The sequence below is a fragment of the Sorex fumeus genome, unplaced genomic scaffold (assembly GCF_029834395.1).
Source record: "Sorex fumeus unplaced genomic scaffold, SorFum_2.1 ptg000037l, whole genome shotgun sequence".
NCBI classification, from domain to species: Eukaryota; Metazoa; Chordata; class Mammalia; order Eulipotyphla; family Soricidae; genus Sorex; species Sorex fumeus.
In genome coordinates, this window is record NW_026606094.1 from 46,282,394 (window position 1) to 46,303,960 (window position 21,567).

The 21,567-nt window shown below is 35.0% G+C and overlaps 1 protein-coding gene across 9 annotated transcripts in view; it reads left to right on the forward strand.

Annotated features, from left to right (window-relative positions):
- Positions 1-21,567, forward strand: part of PPP1R9A (protein phosphatase 1 regulatory subunit 9A) — a 337,678-nt gene that overhangs the window by 176,166 nt on the left and 139,945 nt on the right. For all 9 annotated transcript variants that reach the window (XM_056118127.1, XM_056118126.1, XM_056118129.1 and 6 more), the window contains exon 4: positions 5,141-5,261. In XM_056118127.1, the coding sequence (XP_055974102.1) occupies positions 5,141-5,261 (121 nt within the window). The remainder of the gene's footprint in view (positions 1-5,140; positions 5,262-21,567) is intronic.

Here is a 21,567-nt window from a genome sequence, read left to right on the forward strand (position 1 = left end):
CAAATCGACAACTAACGGGAAGTTAAGTGATTAAGTGATTTAAGTGATTAAGTGTTTTAAAAATCGTTAAGTTTATGGAAGACAAGGCCAGTCGTAAGATACATTTAGAAATGTAGAGACCAGGGTGATAGCTCAAATGGCTCCAGTTTTTTCATCATTTTCTGGCTGCTTTGCCTCAGTTCCCTGAACTTAGAGGGGTTAGACAGAGGAAGACAGGATGACTGAGTCTATCATCTGGCAGCAGAGCCGCAAGACTAAGTAGTTTTCAAGTATGTGACTTTGAACTTCACCCATACTTAACACATCTCTATGAAAGTTGGTCAGAAAGGAGATCAATGATCTGTTTTCCAATTGTGGATTGTATTTTCTTGAATTTTCTTTCAGTTAACCACTATGTCTTTCAGGTATTTTGCTCTAGAATTGAGAGCAGAATGAGCCTCGGCCAATGTAGCCTTTCCCAGTTTCAGTTTTGCAAAGTCTGAGTATTTTTCCAGATATAGCAGTGGAAGAAAGAAAGAAAATATATCAATACCCAAGTGCACATAAAAAAAAGATTTTAAAAGCTAAGAAGTAGATTTCTTGCATTAGTTTTATGGAAAGAAACTATTTAATGGCTCACAAAGCAAGATATTTGAAGTGAGCCCTTTTAATGTGTTACAGATAGTGTGAGAAAGTTTCATTTGTGAGTCATCATTGGCTCAATATATGATAATTCATAATGAAGAGAAATTCTTCTAAATATAATTAATGTGAACAAGAATCCAGCTAATACCTAATATACACCAGAGATTTTACATAAGAGAATAACGTTATGGCATTATTCAATGTAGAAGAGTCTATAGTCATCATCTCTTAACACAAGAGCAAAACCTTGGGGGAAAATACTTATATTAGTGTAATCATCGTGGGAAGCTTTTTCAGTCATTATTCATCCCTTCATCAACATAAGCAAATTTAGACTCTAGAGAAACCTTATGAACATGATGAATGTGGGCAAGAATTCATCATACAACTAACCTTTATAAATACAAGAGAATTCATGTGGGAGAGAAGTAACTTAATACGTGTAACCAGTGAAGAAGAACCTTCAGCCCAGATCTGAATTTCACATGCATGTGGGGGAGGGACTTTAAAACTAAGGCATGAAAGAAACTTCTTCGTAGCAAGAGAAAGGTTCTTCAGGAACATGAAAATATATACCAGAGAAACAGTTACAACAAATGAATATGGCAAGTCTCAAGCAAGCAAGCATTCTAAATGTGAGGAATGAAGAAAAGTCTCTAATGATCACTCATGCATTAGTCACATTAAAGTTCCCATAATACCTGTGTCAAGAAGAACTGTGGGAGTGCCTACAGCTGGGGCTAATCTCAGATGATCATCCAGGGAGAACAAGCGCTTAAGCTTCCTTTTGCACACAACTGAGCAAACAGATCACTTTTATCAAATGACATATTTAAACATATGTAGAATAAAGATGTAGTGTTATGACTTGTACTTAGAAATGTTAAAGCAGAAGTTGGTGGCGAGTAATAATGAGATGTGTCATATTCAAAATTTAACTCATCAAGAATGCTTAGTCAACTAAAGGTGTTGCTCAAAAGTTAAAAAAATCAGTCATTTTATCATTTCATGATCATTCAGTTTTCTTTTAATAATTTATTCTTGATAAGTTGTGATTTATTTTAATGCATTTAGTGTATATGATTTCAAAAATATTTGATGGTGCCAGATAATACCTTTTAATGTTTTTATATATTTATGTATATATTTTTATATATTTATGTATTTTGACTAGTGTTGGTATACAAGCTTTTATATCTGTTAGGGGTACAATTTCACACCTCTTCAAGACATGTTACCATATATACTCACCACCCAAAGTGCCAGTGTATTTCCATCATAACCTATTAGAATTCCTTCCTCTTCATCTTCTCCTCCACTTTTAATAACCACAGTTCTGTGAGTTTTTTGTTTCACTGGGGATTTTTCACGGGCTGGAGCACAGCGGGTAGGGCGGTTGCCTTATACACAGCCCACATGGCTGAGCCGAGTTTGATTCCTCCACCCCTCTCGGAGAGCCCGGCAAGCTACTGAGAATATCTCGGCCGCACGTAAAGGCCTGGCAAGCTACCCGTGAAGTATTCGCTATGCCATACACAATAATAAGAAGTCACACGATGAAGACGTTATTGGCCCTGCTTGAACAAATCAATGAACAACGGGAGGACAGTGCTACAGTGCTACAGTTCTGTGATCATAATCAAAGAATTTATTTTCCCTTATTTTTATCCTATTGCTTTGTTTCATAATATTGCTTTTATGAGTGAGATAACTCAGTATTTCTTTTTTTCTCCATATGACTTACTTCACATATCATGATTTCCTGCAGTTTCAAATTGTCACAAAAGGCAAGATTTTATTTTTATCCTCATAGGTGATTAGTGTTCCTTTGTGAATATTTACCAAATTTTCTTTCATCCATTCATTTATTATTGGACGTTTGAGTTATTTCCATATCTTGGAAATTGTAAATAGCACTGCATTGAATGTAAGTGTGCACTTACCTTTTCAGATTAGGTTAGTGTTTTTTAAATAGATTAGATTAGGGTTGTCTTTTGAAAATACACTTAGGAAAGTAATAATGGGATCATGTGACTATAAACAAGTGAGAGAGAAAAAGACCACATAAAGGGGAAATTCCAAATATAAGGACGTTTATTTAAAATTGTGTATGTCAATGGAATACTATGCAGCTGTTAGAAAAGGTGAAGTCATGAAATTTGCATACAAGTTTATCAACATAGAAAGTATCATGCTAAGTGAAAAGAGTCAGAAAGAGAGGAACAGACACAGAAAGACTGCACTCATCTGTGGAATATAAAGTAACAGAATGGGAGACTAACATCCAAGAATAGATGAAATAAGTACCAGGAGGTTTGCTCCATAGCTTGGAAGCTGGCCACACATGCTGGGGGAAAAGGCAGCTCAGATAGAGAAGGGAACACCAAGTAAGTGTGTTTGGAGGATCCGCCTGAGATGAGAGATGTGTGCCGATAGTAGCCCTGCCACAGAGGCCAGGCAGGTGGGGAGGGGAATGGGGAGGGTGTGGGTGGGAGGGATACTGGGATCATTGGTGGTGGGGAATGGGCACTGGTGGAGAGATGGTTACTCGATTATTGTATAACTGAAATGCAAGCACGAAAAGTTGTAAATCTACAACTGTACCTCGTGGTGTTTCACTAATAAAATTTTTTTAAAAAGAAAAATGTATAACCATATTAAAAATAAAATTGTACATGTATACATAGAGACATATATGCATGTGTGTGTTTGTGTTTTATTTGGGAGAGCATAACCAGTGATGCTCAGGGATTCTTTCTTCTTCTTCTTTGCTTAATGTAGGACTACTGCTATCATGGCTTATTTCTTACTCTGATCCAGAGTCATTCCTGGCAGGCTTAGGGGACCAAGAGGGTGCTGGGAGTTGGCCACATGAATGGCACATGTCCTATCCACTGTGTTATGGCTCCAGGCCCCTGAATTTTGTGTTTTTATCTTTAAAACATTCAATTATTTAGAGAAGTATATAGGTTTTACCTAATAAAATGCTTTAACCATTTTTCTTTTGGTGATGTTGGGGGGTGGTGGTCACAATGCAGTAGAAAAATGTGCCCGTACTCAAGACCTCTTTGGTAGTTTTATTTGTTAAACTTGCTCCCAGCACAAAAAACTTCTGCCAAAGCAAGGACACTATGTAACTGTCAGAAATATGTCTCCCAGAAAGGGATTCTCTTTTACTGCTGGTGGTAATGGCGACTGATTCAGCCCTTTTGGAAAACAGTATGGACGATTCTCAAAAAATTAGAAATTGAGCTCCCATTTGACCCAGCAGTACCACTTCTGGGAATATATCCCGGAGATGCAAAAAAGTATAGTCGAAGTGACATCTGCACTTGTATGTTCATTGCCACACTGTTTACAATAGCCAGAATCTGGGAAAAAAACGAGTGCCCAAGAACAGATGACTGGTTAAAGGAACTTTGGTACATCTACACAACGGAATACTATGCAGCTGTTAGAAAAGATGAAGTCATGAAATTTGCGTACAAGTGGATCAACATGGAAAGTTTTATGTTAAGTGAAATGAGTCAGAAGGAGAGGGACAGACATAGAAAGATTGCACTTATCTGTGGAATATAAAGTAACAGAATGGGAGAGGAACACCCAAGGATAGTGGAGATAAGTACCAGGATGTTTGCTCCTTGGCTTGGAAGCTGGCCTCACATGCTGGGGGAGAAGGTACCTCAGATAGAGAAGGGACCACCAAGTAAAGGGTGTTTGGAGGGCCCGTTCAGGATGGATGATGCGTGCTGGACGTAAACTATAGACCAAACATGATGGCCATTCAGTACTTGCATTGCAAACCACAACACCCTAAAGGAGAGAGAAAGAGGGAATGCGCCTGCCACAAAGGTGGGGTGGGGGGTTAGGGGGAGGATGGGAGGATACTGGGAACACTGTGGTGGAGAATGGGCACTGGTGGAGGGATGGTACTCGATCATTGTATGACTGAAACCTAAGCATGAAAGTTTGTGAGTCTGTAACTGTACCTCACTGTGTATCACTGTATCACTGTCATCCTGTTGTTTATCGATTTCCTTGAGCAGGCACCAGTAACGTCTCCTTCGTCCTAGTCCTGAGAGTTTAGAAAGTGCCACTTTCGAGGCTCTTTCAGGGTCGGGAGAATGAGACTCATCATTGTTACTGGTTTTTGGCATATTGAACATGCCACAGGGAATTTGCCAGACTCTGCCGTGTGGGCAGGATACTTTTGGTAGCCTGCCAGGTTCTCCAGAGTAAGAACTAGATAATAAGATGTCGTGCTTCTGGGAGCTGGGTTTTATAGTCTCTGGGTCTTGGCCATTGATGGGATTACATGGCACCGGGGGCAGTTGGTGGGTGTAATGCCTACATACTGGAAGATGGGGGATCTGGGTGGAGGAGGCCCAGTCCCAATCCGAGCAGGTGGTGATTCATTAAAAAATAAAAAATTTAAAAAAAAAGAAAAAATAGGTCTCCCCAGCTAATTGTGAATGAGTATAAACTTAAATTGTTACTTTTTTGTTTGTTTTTACAGATGAGGATGGACTTGGTATAAGTATTATTGGTATGGGAGTTGGAGCAGATGCTGGACTTGAAAAGCTGGGAATATTTGTCAAGACAGTAACAGAAGGAGGTGCTGCTCAGCGAGATGGCAGGTAAGCTAAGTACTTTTGTTATAGCTAAGTTAGGAAATTTTCTTGGGAATTTCCTTAGTAGTAAATTTTTTCTTTCAACTTTTAGAACAGAATTTCAGGCTACGTCTTATGTGTAAAATTGTTTTTAAAAATTTCAATTCTTGGGGGCAAGAGCAATAGTACAGCAGGTCTGGCACTTGCCATGTACACAAATGACCCGGGTTTGATGTCTGGTACCCCTTATGGTTTCGCAAGCTCACCAGAAATGATCCCTAAGCATAGAACAGGAGTAAGCCCTAAGCACTGCCAGGTGTGGGCCCCCCACCAGAAAAATATTCAGTTACTTTATGTTGAATAGAAAGAATAAGAATTTCACAACAGAAATAAGGAAAAAACAAACACAATGGGGTACTTTTGGAAATGACATTGTTTAAAAAAAAAGGAATAGAAACCATATTGATAATTCTGTGGGTCAGTGTGTCTCAAAGTGTTTTTTGTTTGAAAATACAGATTTGGGATCACAAAAAAAAATCAGAACATTTGCCCATACTCTTCTCTCTATAATAGTTTGGTTAAAATTATGTATACTTATTGATATAAACTATTTTATTACAAAATTATAAATAGTATGACTAGTATAATACCTCTAATATGTTAGTATTCTGTAGAGAATATGCAATCAAAGATAATTTTAAGACTTCAACTTAAGATTGCAGCTCAATTTAAGATTGCAACTCACAATGACAGAGTCCTCAGTGTGATTTGGAATAGTTACTCTTCAGACTTTGATAACCAGTTATGAGGAAAAATTAAATTCTGGATTAGATATCCTTTATAGCTTATTTTAATTTTGAAAGAATAAATGGTATCTCTTTGTAACTTACTTTAGATTCCTTAAAAATAAACTGTTTTGCTTTAATTTATGATTTGCTGTTACTTCCTTCAACTTATATAAAATAGACAATTTTTATATCTGTTTCCTCCCCTCTTCTCTCATCCCTTTTTCTGATTTTGCTCAAAAAAATATTTAAATGATTGATTTTTATTCTTCAATTGCTTTCATAAATCTTCACCATAGTATGAAGAATTTTTTTAAATGACTATGGTTATCTCTAGTGTAGCTAATAAGTGTTAAGTTTTTGTTAATCTCTTATATTATGTTCTATGTTCTAAATTTCTTTTGTCAAGCTTACTGTCTTTTCATATGATGCCTAAAAATGAAGGGATGCTTAAATTTTATTTAATGAGTAGAGCTCGTGTTTAATTACTTTCAAAATGTGTTCTTGGGCTCAATGCCTTTTTGTCTTTCTTTCTTTCTTTCTTTCTTTCTTTCTTTCTTTTCTTTTCTTTCTTTTTTCTTCCTTCCTTCCTTCCTTCCTTTCTTTATTTCTTTCTTTTTTGTTCTTTTTGATCTTGACTTTTTTTCTCCTTTCCTTTTTCTTTTGCTTCTTCCTTCCTCCTATATTCTTTATTTTCTCTCTTCCATCCTCCTACCTTTCTTTCCTTCAATTCTTAATTCATATAAGAGGATACATTATAATTTTTACCTTGAGAAGCATTTACTTTTATGACCTAGTTATAAGTTTTTGGTAAAATGCAATTAAATTTAAATACAAATTAATATCACATTAAATATTAACCAATTAATAAATATTATATTTAATATATTAAATTCTTTTATAGAAATTTTAAATAACTTTATGATTATATACAGTATTCTTTTTTACACAGCACACTTTGGCATAATTATATTTTCCTTTCCACTTCCATAATTCTATAAAGCAAAACAAATTTATTTTATAATAACAAAATGCTTATGATAGAATCGCATGGATCACTGATTAAAGATATAAATATTTAACTGGCATAGGTTAGTGGTAATGCTGATAATGTGATAATGCTGATAATGCTATATTAAAGAAACAAATTAAAATAGGATTTTGGCTTTAACTTTTTTCTGATTCATTATCTCTCAAACTTTGTATATCATCATTTTAGAATGTTGTTACATATTTTTGCTTGCTAGAAAAGACATAAAGTATGTACTAAATCTTTGTAGTTTTTAATCTTTGAAGTCGTTGGCTTTCAAATAATTTTCTTTTTTTTTTACTATCTTCAGAGTAATATCAACATCCAAAACTGATAAACTGTTATATTTATCCCTGAGTAAGCTCTCCCTTCTGCAGACTACTCAGGCTGTATGTCTGAGGTGCATTCAAACCTAGGACAACCCTGAATGTAAACTGTTTTTTCAGTTGTGTACATCTGTCATAATTCCTTAGTTAATAATTTCCTCTATTTCTCCATGAACATACTCTTATAACTTTCTTCCAACCAAATATTGTGCAAGAATTCTTTATGCCTTAGGGACTTGAGCTGTCACTGCTCTGAAATGTATTTTCATATATATTTAAAACTTCACTAACATTTGTGGAACATCTTTATTGACCAAAGTTCATTAATGTTGTTCCAGCTGGTCTGCTTTTTGTTCTCATCAATTGCTTTGACATAAGCTCTATAAAGTAGATTTTTTGTTTTTGTCAACCATTTCATCCACAACAATAAAAAACAATCTAGTAATATTAAATGAATTCTGGATTTATCTATGTTTGTTAGTCTTAATTCCACTGATGTTTAGATCTTTTTATTCAGAATTCAGGAAAACCATAATGATCAGACTAAAACTGAAGAGAAGTATTGTTCCACTTTTTTTATTACCACATGGAAACAATTGAGGAAATGACCAGGACTCTATGCCTTTTACAAACTAGCCAGGTGCATTCCCATAAATCCCACTGCAACAGACAGTGTTTCCAGGGAATAACAGATCATTTCCTCTTCTTTTCTGGAAAATTCTGATTATCTGTAGAACTGATTATTCGTTGTACTCTGAAATGATTTGATGCATAGAGCTGTTTAATTTTGTTTTGTTGTTCTTGGGTTACACCTGGCCGTGTTCAGGACTTATTCCTGGCTGTGAGCTCTGGGTTCGCTCCTGTCAGTGTTTGGGGGATCATATACAGTGCCAGGTATTCAACCCCGGTTGGCCCATGTGAGACAAGTGCATTTTCTCATGTATTCTCTCTCCAAATCCTGTTTATTTCTATATTGCCATTAGGAATCAGCTCTTGACTTTTCTCTGCTTCTAATTAGGTATCCCAAAAGATTTCCACTTACATTCTGTGCGGCTTTATCAGAAGTTACCTTTTCAGACTCAGAGATTTAAACAAAGTAGAAGTTACATGCAAAAACAAAACAAAACGAAACAAAAACTCAGAAATACCCCTCCCAATGCTTTACCTACTACAATGTAAAAATATAAATAGCCATTTTAATTTTTAAGTACCCACCAACTTATGATTCTAGTGAGAATTTTATAGGGTCAGTTTGTGGTTGCAGTAAACCAAAATTACTGTCCCCTTTCCAACCAATTATTATTCCTCTCATCCCCTGGACAATACTAATTACTTCTCTCAAATTTAGAATTTTTTCACTTTGTCCCCATTGTAGTCACCATCCAGTCTATCACTTTGAAGAGAGAAGTTGAAATGCCTTCCAAATAAAATGGTGAACTCAATGGAAATGCTCTTCCTTCATCCCTTCTAACTCATTTTAAAATCAAAGGTGGAGGGTTAGAGATATTTTACAGCCAGTAGGGAATTTGCTTTGCACACAGCTTGCCCAGGTTCAATCCCTGGAACCTCATTTTATCTCTCAAGTCCTGCCAGGAGCGATCCCTGAGCACAGAGCCAGGAGTAAGCCCTCAGCACTTCCAGGTGTGACCCAAGATAAACAAAAAGTGATTTTTTTTCAAAAATTTGTATCATATTTTCATACCTTTTCTTCAACTGAATGTATCATTTTTCTTGTGAAAAAAAGATTTTATAGAAATGTTCTCCTAAAAAAATAATATTCAAGTAACATTGAGTTTTCTCTTTTCACTTAATATACTTGATTGACTCAGGCAAAAAGTTATGTAGAATCAGGAAACTGCATTTTAATCATGGAGTGTTCTTTATTATACTGATCTCTGAATACAAAGAGCAAGTCAGTAGAAAGTCTGTTTACTGTTGGAATGCTTTATAGCTTGGATCTCTTCTTTATTTTCAGTGACTATTTCCAGGGCTCTTCCTGCCTTTTTGGAAACCCATATTTCCATGTAGGATCAGTTTCCTTCTCCCTGAGGGACTTCCTTAATATTTTACCACTGTTTCTGCTGGTGATGAATTATTTTAGCTGTGTGTCTGGAAAAGTATTTGTTTCACCTTTGTTTTATTTTAAATACATTTTTCTCCATGTGTATAGAATTCCAAGTTAACTTCTTTTTCATTGAGAATTTCCCTCCAGACCTTTCTTTCCTGTTTTTAGGCATATGGGTTTGTATGAACATAAGTATGTGTACACAAATGAATTAAAAAGTTACAAAGACATGTAAAAACTGTTTGTCTACTTATTTAAATTAAATAAGTAAATAAGTATATGAGGATCATTGTAAACTTTTTTTCTGAAAATAGAACTTAGGGATCAGAGAGTACAGCAAATGAAGAGTTTGCCTTACTTGCTGTCTATGGGGGTTTGCTCCCCAGCACCACATAAGGTCCCCTGAACACTGCCAGAAGTAATACCTGATTACAGAGCCAGAAATAAACCATGAGCACAACCAGGTGTGTTCCCTAAAGAAAATAGAAAATCAAATATGTATATATATGTATAATATATGTGTATATTACAGAAACTAAAAGTTTTATGTGTCATTTCTTTTTGTCCCTTAAAATTTTATCAGGCAGTTGTTTTGATTTTGCCTTCTATATCTCAAAGCCTTAAATCAGGAATCTTTAGTCTATTACTTTATTTTCAGGTGTGTGTGTGTGTGTGGTGTGTGTGTGTGTGTGTGTGTGTGTTTTAATAAGTAAGAAATAACTATAAATCTTCAGTCTAAAGAAAACTTTTTGTACAACTTCCCCAATCATTAAAAAGTGCTATCATCAATTATATAGCTAGCATGTGATATTATACAGAGAATTGTCACTTTCACTGTCACTGTCCTCCCGTAGTTCATCGATTTGCTTGAGTGGGCCCAATAACTTCTCCATTGTGACAATTGTTACTGTGTTTGGCATATTGAATACGTCACGGGTAGCTTGCCAGGCTTTGCTGTGCGGGCGAGATACTCTCGGTAGCTTGCCGGGCTCTCCGAGAGGGGCGGAGGAATATCCTAAAATTATAATAGTGATTATAATGAATGTAATTTTTAATTTGTAGAAATTTAGTTTTATGGTTTCTGTGTCACACCCTACAGTTCCCAGGGCTTGCTACTCCTAGCTCTGTGCTCACAGATCACGACAGTTGTTGCTCAGGGAACCAAATGTGATGATGCGAATTAAAAGCTGGTCAGCTACTGCAGGGCAAAAACTTTACCTGCTGCAGTATCACTGTGGTCCCTAAATATGCATAAAAAATTAAAGAAGAATTTTAAAACCTTCTATAACTCATCTATATTTGACCATACTAAAATTTGCTAAATTTCCTGGCAGATTTTTTTTCTGTGCGTATGTATTTAGTTTAATAAAATAATTTGAGTCAATTGAATATAGATCTATTTTATGAATTTCTGTACCTCCTGTTCATCAAGGTAGTATTTGTTGGGTGTTAAATAGCAGGCACTATGTTATGTTTCTTATTTTATCCTGCTAGTAGTCCTATATGTATTATTATATTAAATGTGTATTATTCATTTTTATTTGCAAGAAAACTAGGTTCCTCTTATATTTAAAGCAAGTGGTAGAGAACTGCTATTAATATAGGTATCTTATTCCTGAGCCTAATCTTAACTAATATGTGATAGCATGTCATTAAATAATTTTCCAAAATCAATGTTAAGAGTATTTTATGAAGTGTGAAAACCACTTATTTATTGTAAAATTAATATGTTGTTTCTAGGTATTGACGAGGTTAGCATTTTCATATTGCAATCATTTGTAGATCTCTGGTTATTTCCTTGGACTAGAATTGTTGTGTCCAGGGGCATTATATTGAAAATGCTTTAGAAATATATTCCTAATCTACCCCTCAGAAAGGTTGTTGAATTTTAAGAATAGTCTACTACACCTTCTTTAAGATTAAATATTTTAAAATATTTAATACTTTAATGTTATGCATTTTTAAATTTAATTTTTCCTTTAAAATTTTGAGACGTTGAAAATGTTTACTTAATCACTTTGATTTATTTGTTTTTTCCTTACTGTAAGTAAATTTCATATTTTTTTCTGTTTGGTTTCTTAGAGCTGGGTTGTCTGTTCTTTTAGAAATAATCTTCACAATTAAGTGATCCACATCATTTGTTTTCACTTGTTAACTACATAGAATAAACTTTTCTTTCACTTTCCATGTCTTATAATGAAACAGTTAAGTAAATAGAATTTATGTGCAGCCCTAAACCTAAATACAGTAAAATTCTTATTTTATGCCCTTAACTTTTTTTTTACAATTATTGCTAGGAGTATAATTTACCTATTTTTTTATCATTTACCTAATTTTTAAGAGATAGGTTAACTTTTTCTTAGGCTAATCTACTTAAATTTCTCTGTGACACATATGAATACTTTCTAATGAGATACATGCCACCTTCCTTGGTTTGTTTTTGCTTGTTCGGTTATGTGTGTTTTTTATTGGTCTTATTTTTCATTATTTTGGGTAGTAAGCTTTCTACTAATCTTTCATTTGTTTCACTTGTGTAGTATCTTACTACATTATGTATCATTTTCTTTGGAATCTGCCTCAGGTTTCTTCTTTTCTATTCATCCTCTTTCTTCATCTCTGGCATAGAACTTTCTACCTAGTTCTTATTTTCTTGGGGGATCATTCAGCTGTTCTTACTCAGTTTATCTGGGATTACTTTGTCAATACTGCGACTTCATATGTGTAGTCTTTCTAAAGAGAAATGCTCTTCAAATTTTGCCAGTCACTGCCAACAGTTGTATTGGCATTGAAGTTCAATGACTTTAACTATATATTCAGTTCTCTAATAATGTAGGTATAGGGTTTTATTCTTTTGTTTGAAAATTCAATTGCTCAAAATAATAATTTCTAAATCCACAGTGTGTTAAGGTCCTATGATAAATAAAATAACTGCTAACCCTTTTGTATACATTTTAATAATAATTATAGTCAGGGTGTATGGTAGCAGATCAATTCTATGTATACTGAAAGAATTATATGTTATATGTATACTGAAAGAATTCTGAAAGAATTAGATCTTTCAGAAACTCATAGTGGAAGAAACTTAGGCTTTCATATGAAATGATAAGAAAACTGTTTCTGAAGTAAATGAAAATGTGAAAAAAATGAAAACAAACACAAAACTTAACAGGTGCCAGAGAGAATTCGGAAACAGGTCACTTCCGTTCATAAGACCAATCTGTGTTGACTCCCTGGCACCGCATAAAATCATCCAAGTACAGACAGGGGTGATTCCTGAACACAGAATCAGAATTAAGCCTGAGCACCACCAGGTGAGCCCTAACCACCCCCTGCAAATAAAAATAACAATAAACCCCCAAATATTTGCTGAAATAAAACAATTAAATTTATTGTAAGAAAGTGACCATAATACCTGATAATATAGAATAAAGCTCAGTAATAGAGCCCGTGTCTCACATGATGTTCTTACAATTAAACCTTGGCACAAAACCAAAAAATTTTAAATAACACATTTTTAAAATTTATCAGATATCTTTAATTTACACTTAGTTTTTTTTGCAGAAAACAGATTTTTAGTTGTAATATTCCTTTTTTCACTGCCATCCGGTATATGAAAAAAGATTGCAAATTGGTTTTGCTTTGGTGATAGTAACATACGTTTTAAGTGATATTTTTTTCTCAATGCATTTTTCTTTATCCAAGTATACATTGCTTTGCCACTTTGAAGATTTGGAGAGGTTTACAACCAAAGCCTGAAATTCTGAAACTCATGTAATCAATCTCTTATTCACAGTTCTAAAAGTGGGAGTTGGAGGGTGTATGTTTATACTTATTTTAATCTCAGTTTACTTTCTCTCTTTCTTGGACTACTGTGCAGAAACTTCCAATACCAATGTATCATCTACTTTCACATTATTTTAAATTGTTCAGTTATTCCTCATTCTATTTATGTAACACAAATTTATAACATGCAGATGAGTAAATAGAATTGATTTTTTAATAAAATTATCAGTAAGTTAAAGGTTTGGAATTGAAAATTATGCCTAAACCACTCTAACACCCAGGCTATTTTATTTTTTTTAAAAAAATTAAATTAATTTTAAAATTATAGAACTTTGCGTTCTAATATTATATGAGTTTCAGGTGAAAACTCAATAAATCAACATAGAATCTATATTAAGTTCATTCCTTAAATTCTAATTTGATCTTTTATCCTACATTTGACATTATTTTACCCAATCTACTGAGCTTTCTTTCTCTTTTCTGCTTGTAAACACTTACTGCAGGTTCTGTTCTTGATAATTTTCCTTTTCATAATCAAGATTTCTTTTATTTAACTTGGTGGTGCCAGGAAATGAAGCTGGGTCTTATTCATGCGTGGTTCTTTTTATACTCATAACTATATCCAGAATCAAAATTTTCACAACCCTTTGGTACCTCTTACTTCAAAGCTAAGTCTAGGATCTAATTCCTCACCAAGACCATTCACCTTCAACAGAGTTGAATCCAATTGAACCTTTGACCCCTGTGCTTCTTATTCAGTAGTGTGTAGCAAATGCCTCTATATTAAATTGCCATTATGTTATGTGTATTCTCTGTGTATTGCAGTAGTGTTTAGCAAGCCATTAAAAGGAGGATGGATTTCATTTACATTTACGTTATGTTACATTGCATTACATGTACATTAAGTTACATTTCTGTGTGTCATCTAGACTAGCACCGAGTTGATACTAGACTTATGATTAGCACTGAAGCCCTTTTTATGTGAATTGAATCCAGTTCTGTGAGTACATCATTTATGGGGACAAATTTCTTTATGATTATTTGCTAACATTATGTTACTTTTCACAATGGAATTTCTAGAAATCTCTAGTCTTTGTTAAAATCAAATCATCATGTCTTTTGTTTCTATTGTATCATGGCTGATGGTTTTCTTGACTTATATAGAAAAACCTCATTGTGCTTCTATTGAATTGTCAAGTCTTTCTTTGTCCTGGTTTCCTTTGATCACTTCACAAACTCTTTTAACATCATCTATTTTGTACATTATTACTTTTGTTCATATATATGTAAATTATATTCTCAAACAGAAACTATATTTAATTCAAATTTGTATCCCAGTCACTGTGAGTACTCTTAGAATACAGTAAGAACCACTGTTGCTAAATTACTCACTGAATAAATCAATCAGATCAATGAAGCAAGCATATTATTTTCTCCACTTAATGTTTTCTAGCACTTTTTCTATCTTCTAAATTAGGGTACTCAGAAATGTCTCTTAACTGTTTTTATTGCATCTTATCAAAATTATTCTGTACAAAGATTGTTCTTTAAGAAAATTATTTGAGCTTGTTTTTTCTTTAATTCTGTCTGTTAAAGCAATCATAACCCTTGTTTTGTTTCACCTCTCATTGCTCTTTGTAAAAACCAGTATCTTGCTTTTACTTTTATTTCTTTCCTGATAAATGCTAGTCCTATAAATACTAGTTTTATAAGTACTGTTTTTAAAAAAAAACTTTCAGTTTTCTCTCCCTTATTTAGTATTTCTCTTACTCATCCTAAACTTTTTCTTTTCTTAAAACTCTCTGGCTTCCCAAATATTCTTGCCCATTAAAGCTGCAAGGGCAACTTTATCATTTTTTCACTTCATAAAAATATGATAGTAACTTTCTTTCCCTTGAGAGTTGAGGTTTTTCAGCTTTTTTTTTTTGGTAATACCAGAGGTATTCACCTTTCAAATTCTGTGTTATGCTATCAAGAAAAAGAGAGTGGTATTAGCAGAATGATAGAAAAGGAACTAATAAACAGGTTATTAGCCCATTTTGAGTCTTAACAACATTATTGTATCAACAGTGCTGTCCCAAATTTGTACATCCTCACTTTTTTCCCATTCAGAGAATAAAATTAACACATAAAGTATTTTTACTTTTTCTTCTTTTCTCATAGTGGTTTAATAGAATTTTAGCACTTTGTTTTGTGCTTAGATGGACTGGAGCGATAGCATAGTGGGGAAGGCTTTTGCCTAGCACGCAGCTGACCTGGGTTCAATTGCTCCCTCCTCTCAGTGAGCCCGGCAAGCTACCGAGAGTATCCCACCCACACAGCAGAGTCTGGCAAGCTCCTCAAGGCATATTCCATATTCCAAAAACAGTAACAAGTCTCACAATTGAGACATTACTGGTGCCCGCTGGAGCAAATTAATGAACAATGGGAGGACAGTGCTATATTGCTTAGATACAAGACTCAAAAAGTTTGCAGTCTGCTGAGGGAGATCATCTACATCAAGTTATTGACAAATGTTATTTGATGCCTTGTATTATTAGGTGGAAGTATATATGATACGATACAAAAGAGATTAAAAGTAGAAACAAGGACATTATGGATAGGCAGGTAAACTCTTCAAAGACAACATAATGTTTGAGCTACACCTTCAGGAGAAATAATTTAAAAGTACAGAGAAGGAATATATAGACAAATATTTTGTGGAAAATATAAAAAATAGAACTGTGAACAGTTTTTCAAGGTGTGACATTCCTTTAAGATTTTAGTTATATGAAGATGTTTTTACTAAAACTCAAAGATTTATTAAGTTATTAATAATAGTAATGCAGTATCTGACAAGGTAGATAAATGAAGATAATATTTACAGAAAATAAGGCTCAATATCATCAGAATAACAAATGTTCCTGTATTCATCTGTGGAGTCAAAGAATTACAACAGGCTTTTCTTCTTGGTAGAAATTGACTGGCTAGCTCCAAAATGAATATGAGAACGCAAACAACCCAGAAAAAAATGTACTAAGAAAACAAATTAAGTTTTAACAGTAAATTTTCCAGGCAATGTAAATATTTATAAACCAAAGAAATAGATACAATGGAATAAAACAGAAATTAGGAGATGTATGTATGTATTTGAGACTCGTATGTATGTATGTATGTATGTGTTTGAAACTCAAAGTGTAATAAAAATTTCAATACTAAGCATTATCTTTTCAAAAAGAAGTGCTAACATTACAGTTTCTCCAAAGGTTCATAAAATTTGGTATTATTTTCCATTGCCCATGTCCATATTGAGTTTTATTTGAATTTTTCTGATGGCTAATGATACTATGCTCTTTTTCATGTGCTTATTAGTCATATGTGTATCTTATTTGAAGAAATTCCTGTGCATATCCTTTCCCATTTTTAAATTGGGTGGTTTGTCTTTTTTTTTAATTGTAACTCTTTATAATATTCTAGATAGAATCCCTATATCAAGTTGATAGCATATAAATATGTTTTGCAAGTCTGAGATTTTTTTTTAAATTAAAACAACTATGGGGGTTTGGTGCCACTAGTGGGTCAATCTGTACTTGTGAGGCGAGTGCATCAGCAGCCTGATGGCAACTTCAGACTTACAGATGACCCCAAATTGCTGTTGTGCCTTTGGCCAGACCCCAAAAACTTGGGGCAAAGTTTACCAATAAAGTAAATGGCCAAGAGTTAGGTATGTGGAATACATACCCACAAACCACCTCCAGCTCAGCTATCTATTTGGAGGCATGGCCTCTCTGGTTCCTGATCGAACTGCTTAATGGTCATGATCCCAGAGACTCAGAAACAAATCTTGAAGCCCAGTGGCTTTTGGCAGAAATGCGTCCGGTCCCTGCAATAGGTTACCAGTGCCAAACCACCCCAAGTGGGAATAGTTTCGTGCCTTGGTCTGTTCCCCCTGGCGGCCTGGTCGCCATCATTCTCCAGAGGCCACTAGACAGTAAGGCTTGGGTCCACAGTGACTAGACATGTGGAGCCTCACAGGATAGGGGTGGAGCCGGCCCTTTCCTCTCAACCCCAACGAGACCCCGAGTTGCTGCCCACAAACAGCCTCTCTGACTTCTGAACAAGCTGCTTAACAGCCATGATCCCAGAGACTCAGAAACAAATCTCGGAAACCAGCGACTTTTGGCAGAAATGCATCTGGACCCCGCAGTAGGTTACTGTCACCAGACCATGCCAAAGGGGAAAGGGTGCTGTTCCTCCACCTGCTTCCCCCTTGGACGTTTGGTGGCTGCCATCCTCCAGAGGCCAGTGGACAGTCAGGTTTGAGCCCGCAGTGACGAGACAGCGGGGCCTCACGGGATGGAGGTGGAGCCAGCCCTTTCCTCCCCATCCCAACAAGAACCCAAATCACTGCCCACGAACAGCCTCTCTGACTCCTGATCAAGCTGCTTAAGACTCGCGATCCCAGAGACTCAGGAACAAATCTCGGAACCCAGCAGGTTTTGTCAAGAAATCCCTGCAGATTTAATTGTTAAAATTTTGGAATTTCAAAATTGCACAGCCAGTACTGCAGCCTCGCGGCATCATATGTTATTCATAACCAGCAATAGAAAACAAATTGTCTACTGTTGCCTTTTCAGCAGATCTGAGTGTTGGGGTAAAATCCCAAATAATAATGTTGGGTCTGGTGTCAAAATATTGAATGTAATCAAAGTAGAGAGAGTAACTTGGAAATCATCTGCCCCATCAGGTAGGGGGAGAGTTGGGAGGGGGATATACTGGGGTTTTTGGTGGTGGAGAATGGGCACTGGTGAAGGTATGGCTATTTCATTGTATGACCGAGACTAAAAACCGAAAGCTTTGTAACTGCTCTCACGATGATTCAATAAATATAATTATAAAAAATGGAAAAATAAAAGAGTAAGGTGGAGTTCATACCCAATTCAATCAGCCTAATCAGTGGCTGAATAAAAAGCAGTCCTCCTACATAAAAAAATTAAAACAACTATAATATAAAACTACTTACTTATCAAAAATTGCCCAAAATCCAAAGCACTATAAGCACCATATTCTGATGAATATTTCTGGAGTAGATAGGGTTCTCATTTTTAATGCTTGCTGTTACCATTTTAAATCTTATATAAATTACAAAGTAGTCTGTCATTTGCAACTGTCTCCCCGATTTTGGTTTCTTGTTCTGATTCATCTTTCTAGTTTTTTAATTCTGGTGGAGAAACATAACAGTATTTATCTAATATATAATATGCTATCCTGAAGACAATGAATTGATGTTCTATATGACTTTAGAACACTTCTTTTTCCTTCTAAATTATATATAAGTCCTTAATAGCAGTTAATTTTATAAAATCTTGCTTAGTTTAGATTTTGTTTTTCAGAATTCTAATATTATGTGGATAATAGTTGTGAGAGTTGGCAACTATTTGTGTTTAGTTTTTCACCATTGAATATGATATTAGCTTTATGTTTGTTGTACATTGCTTTAATTATTTTGATGAATGTTCTTTCTACCCCCATTTTATTTATTATCATGAATATATGTTGCTTCATATCAAATGCCTTCCCACACATATTGATATGGTCATCAATTTTTATTTTTACTATATTGATATGGTGTATTAGTGTATTACAATGATGGGCTTGCATCTATTAAACCATCTTTGCATGCTGGGATAAATCCTACTTGGTCTTGACACTCTTTTGATGTACTTTTGGATTTGGATAACTAATAATTTGTTGAGTATCTTTACATTTATGTTAACTGGGGATCACTATCACTATCACCTCGTTGTTCTCCTAGTCACTCGAGCGGGCCCAGTAATGTCTCCATTCATCCCTGTCACGTGCTAGTGTAGCCCGATGACATATTGGGGACTCCTTCAGGATCAGGGAAATGAGGACCATTCATTGTTACTGTTTTTGACATATCAAGTATGCCATGGTTAGCTTGTCAGGCTCTGCCATGCAGGGGGGATACTCTCGGTAGCTTGCCAGGCTCTCCGAGAGGGATGGAAGCTTTTGGGGATATTGGCCTATATTTCTCTTTTTTGGTGATAGCTCTGTATGTTTTTGGTTATCTGGGTAATATTATTCTTATAGTTATTGTTAGGGAGGATTCCTGCCTCTTAATTACAAATCTCTCAAAATTTGAAAAACAGCAGAATAGAGAATTGATATTCAGTTCTGCAAAGTCACCGAAAGATTAGTCAAAGAGATTTTTGTGGGGGTGCGGGGAGGGAAGCAGAGAGATAGTACAGTGGGTAGGGTGCTTGCCTTCCATGATGCCAACCTGGGCTTCATCCCCAGCAGTGCACATGGTACCCAGACTACCTTCATGAGTCACCCTTAAGCACAGAGCCTGGAATAAGTCCAAAACACTACTTGTTTGAGTTCCTCCAAGATTAAAAAATTAGTCAAAACAAAAAAAAAACTCATGTATTGAGATTTCAAAGACGGGTTTTTCTTTCTAATAGTCATGGAATTTTTTTAAATAAAATAATTTGAACTTACAAATAGGCAAGCTAAAACAATAGCCAAACAGCTATTTTTCTATCTATTATATCAACAATTATAGACCCCCAAGAATTCAATGAAATCACACTTGCTAACATTACTACCACCTGTGAGGAATATTTTATAGTGTGTTTATCTAGTACAAGCTATGTTCATAACAAAAAATTCAATGATTTAAGAAATAAATACAATAAAATTAAAATAGCCAATGAAAAATGCATTGATGCTTTTGAATCATTCTGAGATCAAACAGATATACTGGGTTTTAAAGTCCATGAAGTGAATCTGTGGTAATAGCATGAAAGTGGGTTTGTGAATTCACTATAATATTTTGGTGAAAGCTTTAAAGACATATTGAAAGAGTCAGAAAAATTATTCTCAGACATAAAATTAATGTGTCAGACTTTATTCAGTTCATTAATTAACCAGCAAGTAGTAAATATGTTTCAATGTAGCTAATTCATCACTGTCACTGTCACTGTCATCCCGTTGTTCATCGATTTGCTTGAGCAGGCCCAGTAACGTCTCCATTGGAGACTTTTTTGTTGTTGTTGTTGTTACTGTGTTTGGCATATTGAATACATCATGGGGAGCTTGCCAGGCTCTGCCGTGCGGGCGAGATACTCTCGGTAGCTTGCCGGGCTCTCCGAGAGGGGCGGAGGAATCGAACTTGGGTCGGCCATGTTGGCTGCATGCAAGGCAAACGCCCTACCACTGTTCTATCGCTTCAGCCCCAGCTAATTCATATGAGAGATTAATTTTCAAGTATCTAAACCTATCTAGGATAGAGATGTACCTATTAAAACGTAGCTTCAGTATTCTTAGTACATTAATCAGTTGTACACATTGGCTCAGTGTATGTTAAGCCCCTCAAGTTATTTTTGACTGGGCCTGCTAAGTAATTGTACCCATTTGACAACGACAAGCTATATTGCTTTCATTCCCCACCACCTTCCCACTTCCAAGCTGTATTTATATTGGTTTTAAATACACAATGATCTGGGAGATAATACAGCAGATACAGACTTGCTTGTAGCTGACCTGGGTTCAATCCTCAGCACCGTTGAACATTGCCAGGAGTAAGCCCTGCACACCTCAGTTGTGGCCTTCAAATAAAACAGAACAGCAAAGACCCATGACAACAATCTAGAATATATAAAGCTTAGGTAATTAGAGTAGCACTTGATTTTAATGAACTAATTTGTTAATTTTTATTTAAACATTGCTGAAATTGGTTATTCTATTTTTTTCTTTTTATGTGAAATCATGTAAATTTACTTTTTTGAGATTTCCTTTTAATCTGTTTGCCCGTGTTGTACCTTTTAATTTATTTATTGACCCCATTTATAATACAGGTGATCATTATGTATGAAGATATGCTATTATTATGATTTTAGTGTTCTGGTCTTATTTATTTACTTGTTCAATTTATTCGCAACTCTTCACAAAATATTTTTTAAATTTAGATAAGAAAGGCTTTTTAGATTTCTTGTAGGGAAATTTCAAATGTTATACAACTCCTTAAGGTTTTTTTTTTCCCTCTGAAGGCCTTTATTTTCCCTTCATATATGAAAGAGCCTTGCTGTTTATAGTATCCTTGACTGACAGTTTTTATCTTAGAATATCTTGAACATGCTGTTACATTATTTCCTGGCAGGCCCGAAAAGACTAATGAATGTCTGATAATAGGAGTACCTTAATAAATTGCATCCTCCCCACTCCTTCAACATTCATCTGTTGTTTTGAAATTTATAGAGTGATATATAACTAATGCGATTTCTTTGAATTTAGATAGCCAGTCTTAAGGTCTTGTATTCAGCCCCTTTCCCAGGTTTGG